The following is a 12,060-nucleotide window of genomic DNA, read 5'->3' as shown; positions in this document are numbered from 1 at the left end:
TTTGCAGAAGTTATCGCAAAAAGACACTAAAATTCAGATTAATTTTTAATTAATTAAAATTAGAAAAAAATATTTTCGAGGTACACATTCCTACTAACCTCGATATACATGTGCCAAATTTGGCAACTATAGATCAAACGATCTGTCATGTAGAGCGCCAACCTACAGACATCCACACATTCATCCTTATGCCAGGTTTACTCTCGGCCAGTTAAGAGACGGAAAGTAAGCAGCGCATGCGCAGAAAGGGACTGATTTATGCTTGCCACAATTTCATAAAATAGATTCAGATATTCCATGTTCGGCTATAAATTACCGCTTTGCTATAAATTATTTTTTTCGTTGTGATGATAAAATAAAATAGAAAAAGATCAGCATAATTAAATTTTGAAAACTTTAGAAAAGAAAAGGCAAATAAGATGAAAAAAAAAAAAAAACACCTCACATCAGAAAGAACAAAAATCAAAAAAATGTCAGAATTAATCTATGATAAGTAATCAACATTTTCACGCCAAAAAAAAACCCCGCCAAATTCAACAAAAGCATGCGCAGTAAGAAAAAAATACAACACAGAGACATGTTGTTGTCCCGACGGGACAATTACTTGTCATCGACCGAACAGCATTTTTCATGCCGTCTTATAAATGGCCGAGTAAGAACCCGACAAATTCAACAAACAGTAAGACCGTAAGACAACATGCGCAGTAAGACCGTTTGACCTAGAGATCCGAAACTATTTATCAATATTTCTTTCCTGGAGGATAAATTTGTGCAAAATTTTCATTCATTAAAGTTCAGAGAAATGGTGATGTTTTTTTTTTTTTTTTTTTTTTTTTTTTTTTGTTACTCCCGAACATATTGCTCCACAAAAATGATTTTTCTACATATTAAAATTCAAAAAATTATTATTTCAATGATACCAATTTATTTCATGTACATGTTTTTTTTTATATTTTTAATTCATTTTTAACATTTTTTTTTAAATTTTCATCAATGTATTTATCTGTTGCGACGAAATTGAATTTCTTTTCATTATTACTATAAATACAAATTAATATAATCCGGATTTCATTTCTGTTGACGCTGATGATATGAATAATTAGTAGAATAATTAGTAATTTTCCATAATTAGTAGATTTCATGTTTAATGAATACTTTTTAATAAATATTTCAAAATTTTGATAAACAATTATGATTTAATTTCACAAGTAAGCATTGATGAATTTTTTTTTCAAGTGCATCCATTCTTGTTTTCTCATATGAGAAGTATAGAGAAAGTATTATGATCGTCAAAAAAATTTGAACTCGAGATTTTAACGAATATCCACGTTTCAGATCTCTCTGAGTCCGAAAACTGCATGTTTGACTTTATGACTATTTGTTGATCTGTGAACACTATTACAGATGCATAATCCACGATTTTTTGAATAACAAATAATTTTGCAATTGTTATTTTTAAATATTTGTTCTAAATATCTGTTATTTCAATCATATTATTAATTAAAAATTATTACTTAATATTAAATATAAAATTTATTAATTGTAATTAATGCTTAATTTACTACTATAAGTAACGTGTGATGGAATAAATTTATCTATTTCAACTTACTTCTTAAATTTGATTTTTTTTTCAAAACTATTTATTTAATTTCTTTATTGGAGTAAACCATTTTCTGAAAAAATTGAATTAAATATATGTCATTTCTTTAAAATGTTTACTTTAGTTCTTTGTTCTACCAATAGATGGCGCCAGCAGTAAACAGAATATATGTAAAGTCATGTCACAAGCAATTAAAAATGATTTGTATGGAATAGTGCATCATCAAATGCGAATATCGGAAAGTCAAGATCACTCTTATGAAGTGGAGCGGCGACTTCACACTTTCCAGTGAAGTCATCGCTCCGATAAATTTCAGTGATATGCAATTCAATGATACGATAATTCCAAGAATAACCGGTCTGTTCACTTTTTAAGCCATTCACAGATTTCTCCTTTTCTGTTTTGTTCGAGAGCTTCCATCGGACAGATCATATCGACTCTTACTTTCTATCGTGATTCAAAACCTGTAATCGAAATATCACCAGTAAGATGGTATCATGGATTTGAATCACACCCTTCTTTGAAAAATATTGATCATTGGTATTTATGACTTTATGATATTGGTTACGTAATAACCTCTCGTAAAATATTCGTCATCTCTAAACACTATAACTCAAAAACACTGTGAGGTATACAGTTGAAATTCGGTGCATGGAATTATGACCAAATTTAAATTTTGAATGAACTCCATTTACAGGAAGTCTGTCTGTCTTTATCTAAGGTTACAAGTGAACTCGATCATTCCAAAACGCAAAGAGTTAAGTAGATAAAATTTGATGTACAAGTTTAGGATTTAAAATATAGATTATCAAATTTTGAGCCAATTCTGTTAAAGGATTGACTGTCTGTCGGTCTGTACTTCCACATGCTTAGTAACTTATAACGGAATGACATAAATCAATGAAATTCGATATGCGATTTTGTGGCTACAATATATAGTTGCGCGTCCAATTTTAATTTGATTTGGTTGGAGAAATGGCACTCAAAACACATATTCGTATTACAGATTCAATAAAAACATTAGATTCTCGCCGAAGATCTATATTTCGTAACTATTTCTCGCTAATGCCAAGGCATAGCATTTGCGACCTTGTCCACCCTATTAGCAGAAGCTATTGTACAACATTACCATTATGTTGTCCGATGTACTGAATACAAGCCAATGTCGAGAAGATATTGTAACGATGTTGCTTTTCCTTTTGTGCTAATAGATCAAAATCCATAATTTTATGTCAAAGGAGGGGAGTAACACCTTCGTTAGAGATTATGCAAGAAAATTTCAGGCAGACCTCTCCCGATGAGTGAACATTGTTTGCTGTTCTTTGATACAATATAATTAGATGCATGAAAATATATTATCCCCCCCCCCTATCGTAGTGCACTGAACTTTTTATTGAATTATACTGAATAATCGTTTGAATTATTATACAAATTACAAAAAATATTCTGTAGTAAAAAAAAAAAACTTCAATGCTGAACGATACTCCTTTTTTGTTTTATAGTTAAAAAAAGTTTTAATTACAGTTTTTCGAATTAAAGTTTATATTTTAGGTGAGATGCATTATACAGAGTCTCTCTTTTTTTAAACTGACGGTACTCTGAGACCTCTGTAGCTTGAACTATCAGCCGCAAAACCACCAAATTTTATACTGGGACTATTAACAACATAGGAAAAAGGAATCCATGAAAAAAAAAAAATTTGGTACCAAAAGTTGTCGATGGGGGAAAATGTGGCGCTTTGCATAAAATGAGGGGAAAAATTGCAAAATTCAAAATCCCGATTGCGTAGTCGACACCAATGCTAGTATTTCGAGTTATAAAAAGATACATTGAAAATCATTTCAAGTATCAGTTGATTTGTAAAATGCGTCTCACTTTAGCACAGCGTGCATTACTTATGAAGCTCGTTTATCTTAATCAATCCAAAGCAGCGGCCCTCTTCGCGAATTTAGAAGTCGAAACAACTAACGTGAAGGGACAATGCAGTGAAAGCAATAATTAAAAAATTTGGGAAAAAAGGTTTTCTCGCAACTCGGCCTGGTAGAAGACGGAAAACGGTATCGGAAGATACGATCACAGATGTTGAAATTGAAATCGTTGAAAGAAACCCGTGGAGTTGCCCGACAACTGAATGTTAGTGCTTCAACAGTATGGAAAGTTTTAAGAAAAATTCTTCAATTTATCCATATAAAATTAGCCTTTTGCATTAATTAAAATCTACAGATTATGATCTTCGATTCACTTTTGCTTTGACATTTCTTGCCAGGATGGAGGTCGACGAGGCTTGACCTTGGACAACCCTCTGGAGAGACGAGGCCCATTTTTATTTGAATGGGACTGTTGACAATCAGAATTTCAGAATTTGGGCATCTGAACATCCCCATGCATTTCAAGAAATCCCACTCCATTCTCAAAAAGTAACTGTTTGGTGGGGTTTTACAGCAGATTTTATCATCGGATCATACTGTTTTGAGACTATTATCAAGCAGAATCGCAGACCTGTTCTGTAAATGCTCAAAGACATAATGATATGCTGAGTAGTTTTGTTATCCCTTAACTTCAGCAAAGGCAATGCTTAGATAAAATTGTCTTTATGTAGGATGGGGCACTACCACATATTGGTACATCCGTACAGTAACTGTTGCGCCATGACTTTACTGAATAAAGAGTCATTAGTCGCTGTTTTCGTGTTGCATGGCCACCTCGCTCCCCGGATCTAACCCCACTTGACTTTTTTCTGTGGGGTTATTTAAAATCGAGGGTTTATCTTTGTGGAGTCTCGAACTTTAAAGGAAAACATAACACGGACTGTCATGAACATGCCTCCTGAAATGTTGCATTCAGCTGTAGAGAGTACGGTGTACAAAATACAATGTTTAGTCCAAGAAAATGGAGGTCATATTGAAAGTAGCCGATGTTTTCCCCGAGAAAGCGATTCTACTCAATAAAAACAAAAGAACAAATAAAAAAAAGGAAGTTGAATAGAATCTCCTCTTTTTTTTTTTAAATTGGTAACTATTTGCAAAAGTTATTTTTTTCGAATAAAGCACATTTGTGTAAAAATTAATTCTTTGTTATTCATTTATCTGTTTACTGTAGCTTTTTAAAATTTTATCGTGCAGTTAAACTTAAAATTTAGATCAAAAGCGCCACATTCCCTCTATCGGCAACTTTTTGAACTAAAATTTGTTTTTACGGATTCCTTTTTCCTATATCGTCAATAGTCCCCGCACAAAATTTGGTGGGTTTGCGGTTGATAGTTCGAGCTACAGAGGTCTCTCAGTATCGTCAGTTTTTTTAAAAAACATCCTATATATTAATATATTAAAGGTATAAGGTTGTTAAAATAATACTGGTTACACGTCTAATAAAATTTGTAATTTAAAAATATTTTGCTGCGGAAAACATCAAGCTACAAAAAAATATTTAATTCAAAGTTTCAGCAAACCATTAATCTTGGTTAACCAGCTGGTCGACGAACAAACGAAGTCACTGAACCGTAAAAGTTAAAAGAAAGATGAATCGTAAAATTAAGTTATGGTTAAAGGTTTGATGTGATTGAACTGGTTTTTATTAGAAGTTTTCAAGTGTCAAATCTATCAGAACACGTATAAAATTATAAAAATATATATTTATGACAATATTATACCATATATTTACATTTTCAATAGTTGTAATGATATCATGGGACTTATCTCCATCCATACACAATGAGCTGAGTATATCTAAAGTAAAGTAACACATCTTGAATGTTTGGCGATTTCATAGTACCATGGATCACTTTTATCTAAATGATTTGATTGAAATTAATGTTACCTATATCGCCGATGAACCAACTGGTCGTCAAAGACAACTAGTATTGCATGAAATTTTAGTTGCAATTTCGGTTTTCAATGCATAAGTTTGATTTTGAATTTTTTTTTTTTTTTTTTTCTTTTCCTTTTAAAAAGTAAATCTTAACTGAATCAACATCATAGTCAACTTTCTCAAAATACATATGAAATATATAGGTACCCTATTATAAAACAAACTATAACGTTTATAATTTTATAGAAAGTCATAAAAAAGTCACACAGAAAAGGAAATGCAATAAAAACATTTCACGCTCATCATTGGTTTAGGCCAGTTCGTCTCAGTGCAATGCATAATGCTTAGTAGATAGTGCGGTACTCTTAAGGTGCCGGTGTTTATCCTGTCTGCAACAGCTGAAGCAAGTCTTTTGTTTGAGACAGTGATTCAGCAGTAATATAAGGAAAAATTTTTAAACGACGGAATATGAATTTCATAAATTTTTGAATACATCTACTATAAAAAATGAATGATCAGTGGAGCGACTACCTTTCTATTAAGGAAGAACCGTTATCGGAAGTTAAGGTAATATTTTAAATCATAAAGAAAAAAAAAATGTATATTATCATGTAGATTTTAAAATTAATATGAATTTTATTGATATTGTGTTATGTTAAAATTTAATTCAAATTGTGTGAATTTATTACGATATTATGTGAATTTTATTAATTGTGTGTTATTTCAAAATTTTAATTCCGAGAAGCAATTTTTAAAAATTATTTTCTCATTAAGAAATCAAATATGAACAGCATAGTTTCAAATTAAAATTTATTGTAATTGACCTTGTCATGGTTTTGAAATTATTTACTTTTCTATTTTCTTTATTTTTTTTTAATTCATATCTTTGTGTGATTGTATATTTTCTTTTTATTGTCTGCAAATTTAAAAAAAAAAAAATTCATTTCAATGAAAATGCTACTTGTTTTTTTAATGAGTTAAATGTAAGCATTTAATAAATAATTTAATCCAAGCATTTTAAAAGTATAATTTCAGTGCATAGAGCAAAGAACTATTTATAAATTTCCTAGTAATATGGTTGACAATTTTTAAAAATTTTGAACTGTTGTTTTTATTTCCTGAAACTTGATAAATCTTCCTGCAATATAATTTGATTTAGGAAATATACCATCATTGGAATGCAGAAAAGAATAATGATCATTTATTCAAAACGTTATGTTTAATTCTAACTTGCACATAATTTTATTATCATAATCGGTGATCAAAGTTATGAAAACTTTCTGAGGAAAGAGTTGCTTTGAAGCTTAATGTTGGACGTTCATTTATATTATTCGTGTAATGTTGTAAAATTACTTATTTATAACATAATTTTATCAAAAATGAAATGAGGAATATTAAATTATTTAAAATCTATTAAAAGTTAGTAAAATATATAGAATAAACGAAGCCTAAAGTGCTTTTACAAAGTAATTATACTATTTATAAATTAATTTCCTTTGGTAATCATCTGGTTTGTTGGAGATATCAGTTATTTTTAAATCCAGTTCAATTGTTTCATATCCATGATGCCATGGAATTGCAAGACATTAAAGATATGTGTATGTAAAGAGAGACTTTAATAACCTTGCTTATACTACAGTTTAAATTTTCTAATGAAAGCTAGTCCCAAGATATCATTTCGGTAATAACCAAGTAAATGCAAGGTTCATTTATCTTCCAAATTCTTTTTATGCATTTTTTTTTTAATATAAAAAAAAAACCACATTTAACTTTCAACAATGAAAGAAAATCAGGTGATCAACTAGTTAATTTAGCAATGAAAATGGTTTGAACAACAGTTTATTTAAAGTAACAATATAATTTATTGTTGGAAATCAGACCAAAAAGAAATGCAAAAATTTGCTAAACAGTTAAATTGATATCATATAATGACAATTTTTAAAATTTTGAAATAGAATATAATTTATTTTTTTGCACTTATTTTTTGATAGTTACTGCAGAAAAAACTGAAATTCAGCTTAATTTTTTATTAAAATTAATTAAAATTTGAAGAAAAAAAAAGTGACTCCAAAGCTAATATTGCTTTATCTTATATTGACATGTTCTATAATAGGTTTACATTTTGCAATGGAAAGGCAGGTATTTCAAATTATCTTATGTAGTTACTCTGAGGTTATTTTTATTTATTTATTTATTTTTGTATTTCATTTATAAAGCCTGAAAAACATTGCTCTATTAATCAATTATTGAAAAAATAAAAAGTTTCAGTCCAAATATAGAATATTATTAAATTTAAAAACTATAGTTATTGTGCTGTAAAAAAAATTATGAAAATGTAAGGATAGGATTAGAGTTGTAGCAGTTGAGATAAAAATACAACCAGAAGAAAATTGGCGAAAAACTGCATTGCATTTATCATACCTTTGTAAGCAATATCAATATCTCTTTGCCTTCTCAAGCTGAATTTTATGAAATTGGAAATATTAACACTGCTTTTTAAAATTAAACATAGCAACAATCACTAGATAGATTTATTTTTTAAATTTCAAAATTTATTTTAATCTTTTCTGTACAAGTATTGTAGAGTAATATCATTATATTTTCTACCTGTGTGTAACTGCTGATATATATGCTGCATTAATTATTAAAATCTGCTCTTCTCGTGGTGTTTATTCTAACGAGTCTTTAGTCATCTTGTAAGTAATATTACTTTGTCCTGTTGTATAAGCTATGTATACATTGGACATGGGTATTTTTTAGGGGTTTATAATATGCTGAAATAAATGCATACTATATTTTGCATCTTTAGGGATGGCATATTTATTATATACGCCTCTTTTAATGGATAATAATTTTAACTATAAAATAGAAATTTAGATTTTAAAATGCTATATTTTATAAGTATTAATTTGCCATTCTGCTAGTCTACTTTCTTTTGTTGAATTTTAATTTTTTTCTTGATTTAAATAGATTTTCTAATGCAAGTTCTATTTTTTAGGAGAGGAAAAAAGGTAATATTTAATTCTTTTTCTTCTTTCAGAGTGAAATGAATTTCTCTGGATTTCATGCACTTTCTTCTTCTGCTGAAATAAGTGATGATGAACTTGTGAGTCTTACTGTAAGAGATCTTAATCGTCTTCTGAAAAATTCAGGCTTGAGTCGTTCAGAGATTCAGCGTATGAAACAAAGAAGACGAACTTTAAAAAACCGTGGCTATGCTGCAAGTTGTCGAAACAAAAGACTTGAACAAAAAGATGAATTACAGTATGATCGAGCTATTATTGTTCGTGATATAAATAATTTGAAGTTGGAAAATAAAGCTTTAGAGCAAGAAGTACTTCAAAAGAAAAAAAATTATGAGAGTTTAAAACAATATGCAATAAGTGAAAATATTTATATACCTCCTGAGTTGGATATCTGACATCAAATTTCTGTTAAGTGTTTTTATGTGTAATATTTTTACAATAAGTACCATCTCACCTCGCAGCTTTGAACAAATCAAAATTAAAGTTGTATATGTGGTTTTTTAGATCTTTTTGGTTATACTAGTCAAAGAATTTTGAAATAGCCATTCTTTTACAGAAGTTCAACAAAAAAAGTACAAAATAGAAAATTACACAAGCTTTACTTCAGAGAATTTTAGTACTATATCAACCTTTAAGTAGGCTTTTGTCTTTGTTTTAAATTAGAAAAGTTACTCAATTTCTGATATGCGTATATAGAAACTGGGTTTGTTTATCATCAAATGGGCAAATTGAAAAATTGCTGAAAGGCATTTCAACTTCAGATAGTCATGGGACTCGATATTTTTTTATAGTACTGTCAGAGTCAATTTATTCTGTGTTGTCATTTGATTTTCAAAAGTGTTATGTACTTAAATTAAAATGTAAATATTGCTTAAATTTCAAAACTTTGGATTTTTTTTTTTTTTTTTTTTTTTGCCTCATGCAGATTGATGTGGTCTATCCATCCCCGTCCCTTTTACTTGGCTGACTTGTATCAACAGTCTTGGAAATCTTGTGTTAAAAATGTAAATTTTTTTCACAATTTTTAAAAAAATCTTTAAATGTAAGTTAATTAAACAAACTCTTTTGCTGGTGACATACTATGATATGTTTCATTTCACTTTGTCATAATATTTATAACTCAAAAAACTGTTAGTATAGAGATTAACAGTTTTAATTTTAATCAATAAAAATTATATGCTTTGGAAGTTTGAGAGTGAAAAGAGAGTCTTACTTGCATTGTTTAAGAATCCTTAAAGGGCTTAATCTGTCTCTGTATGAAGACTTTTTTTTTTCATACATTTTAAAATTACATACCTGAATGATAATGCATTTGATTTTATTAAAATACACTTATATGAAGTTGCTATTTTTGTATAATTCGCTTTTAAATTTACTATGTTTAAATATTTTCTAAAGCTCTCTTTGGAATAATGATTTTCTTCATGGAATTGCAAAACAATAGTGAAGTATTTTGTGTTACCTTTTCTTTAAAAATGATGACTGAAAAACTATATAATTTGCTTTGTATTGTATATTGGAATATTATTACCTATATTTACTACTTATTAACTAAGAAATAAATATAGTTACAGCTTACTGCATAACCACTGTTGCTGTTGAAAGAAAGAAATATTTAAATCATCTGCAATTTATTGTTTTTGTGTAAAGCTTGTGTTGCGTGATCACAATAAATTACTAATTTGTTGTATTTGCTATAACAATTTATATGTTGAAGTTTCTTGAGATTGAATGTGATAACCATTCTAAAACTGAAACATTTGTTGTTTGGTTTCAGAGTTTTAACACTAGTGAACAAAATTATATGTATGCAATTTTGGTAGTGACATCTTCATATGCTATAGTTTTTCTTTTATATCCAAGATCTATCTCAATGTTTCATTATATCTTGGATGTAGTTTATATACAAGATTTTATCTCAATGTTTCATTAATCATGGGTTTTTAAGTATTAACTCATTACCTGAAAGAAAGCATAATCATTTAATAAGTCTGCATATGTAATTACTCATTAACTTTGTTTCATATTTGGGGCTATGTAATATTTTTATTAATACCTTTTTCTCCTTTAAGCACATTTTCCCCTTTTTGCTGCACAAAAAAATGAATTTATAGTTAAAATTTACTGAAATGTTTAAAATTGATTAACTGTATTTTTTTCTGATTATTATTGGGTGCATATATTTTTCTTTTTATTAATATGATGAAAAAAATATCTTTTAAAAATATTTTAATTTTAATTCATGTTACTTAGGGCAGAAATAATTTTATTAAAATCGATTGTAAAATACACAATTAAATATGGATCTTTAAATAATCAATGCTGCTGTCATCTAATATATTTTTCATTTTAACAAATACATTCTGGGAAGTTTCTTTTACTAAAATAAAAGTATCTAATATGCCATAATATAATGTATTTAAACTGTCATGGATATTTTATTTCAGCATTATCTTGCAAGAAACTTTATTCTTTATTACTTTCTAACATAGCAATTAATAATTTGATACTTATTGGAATCAGATTTTGTCTTTATAAGCTTTGAAGAATATGAAAACTTACTTTAATGCCTTCTCTAGCAAATAGTGAGTTTTATAGACTTTTGTCTGCATTGTACTTAAACATTGCTGCAGAATTCTTAGAATATATATAATAAGAGAGAGAGAGAAAAATAATAACTTGAAATACTGTCATATTCAAAGAAAGTTCTTAAGTAATCTGGAATATTAGATTATTTCATGCTGGTGTTTTTATCTTGTAAGTAATGTAAAGTGTTAACTTTAAAAAGGATTCAATAATATGCGAACATAAAAATTTTAAACACAAAGATCAGTGCATAATAAAATATTTTATATATGATGATTACATTAATATATTTAATTTCTGTTGAAAAAATTAAATAAACCATGCAAATGAATCCTATTATGAAAAATGAATTTTCAAGGTAATTTTTATCGATATTTATATATAATTTGACTACAACTGAAAAAAAAAAAAAAAAAATGATTTCTTTATAACATGTTGATATTTTGTGTTTGGGGTGGGTAAAAAAATGTTCAAGCTTTTTATATTTTTTAAATCATTCTTTTATGTAAAGTATTTTTTTTTTTGTTACATGCTCTAGTTGTTATTTTTAGAGTGGTAGATTGTGAATTAGCACAAATGTATAATTATATGTTACTAATGTGAAAGGTTTTTTTATGTTTAAATTTTATATATATGTGTATTTTTTTTCTTTTGAGGGATTTATTTATTTTTGCACACTTAGCAGCAGCGTTATTTATGTATCACATTACATTGGTGAGTTTTAAGTTTTTGTTCAAATGTGACCTTTTTAAGATATAGTTACAAAACAAGAAAATTTAATTTCTTATATTTATAATAAATATTCAATTTTACTTATATAAATTTATTTTATAAAATTTCTATTCAAATATATTTTATTTAATATATTCAGTGTTGAATTTTGTTTTACAGTATTTAAATTATTGGATTGTTTTAAATTTCAAAAGTGTGTTAATGCAATATTTTGTATCAAATTCTAATAAACAAATAATTTTCTCTAGTACTTTATTTCTGTCTAATTCAGAAGAAAAGTAATTTTTGTTTTGATATGTAATTCAAATT

General features: G+C 27.8%; 1 protein-coding gene across 1 annotated transcript; it reads left to right on the top strand.

The window, feature by feature from the left end:
• Positions 1 to 5,914: 5,914 nt before the first annotated feature.
• LOC129968330 (transcription factor MafK-like) lies at positions 5,915 to 9,400 on the top strand. Its single transcript, XM_056082187.1, has 3 exons — positions 5,915 to 5,974; positions 8,448 to 8,741; positions 9,359 to 9,400. Exons 1-3 carry the CDS (start codon positions 5,915 to 5,917, stop codon positions 9,398 to 9,400), a joined length of 396 nt encoding a protein of 131 aa, XP_055938162.1.
• The last annotated feature ends 2,660 nt before the right edge of the window (positions 9,401 to 12,060 follow it).

This window comes from Argiope bruennichi, chromosome 5, assembly GCF_947563725.1.
Source record: "Argiope bruennichi chromosome 5, qqArgBrue1.1, whole genome shotgun sequence".
Classification (NCBI taxonomy): Eukaryota; Metazoa; Arthropoda; class Arachnida; order Araneae; family Araneidae; genus Argiope; species Argiope bruennichi.
The sequence above is the reverse complement of the archived record's forward strand: the minus strand, read 5'-3'. Positions and strand labels throughout refer to the sequence as shown.

What these genes read in the sequence shown, in the direction of transcription:
- LOC129968330 (XM_056082187.1), top strand. Translation starts at nt 5,915, where the DNA reads ATGAATGATCAGTGGAGCGACTACCTTTCTATTAAGGAAGAACCGTTA. An exon ending in AACCGTTATCGGAAGTTAAG is followed by an intron (nt 5,975 to 8,447) that starts GTAATATTTTAA and finishes TTCTTCTTTCAG; the next exon opens with AGTGAAATGAATTTCTCTGG. An exon ending in ATAAAGCTTTAGAGCAAGAA is followed by an intron (nt 8,742 to 9,358) that starts GTACTTCAAAAG and finishes TGCCTCATGCAG; the next exon opens with ATTGATGTGGTCTATCCATC.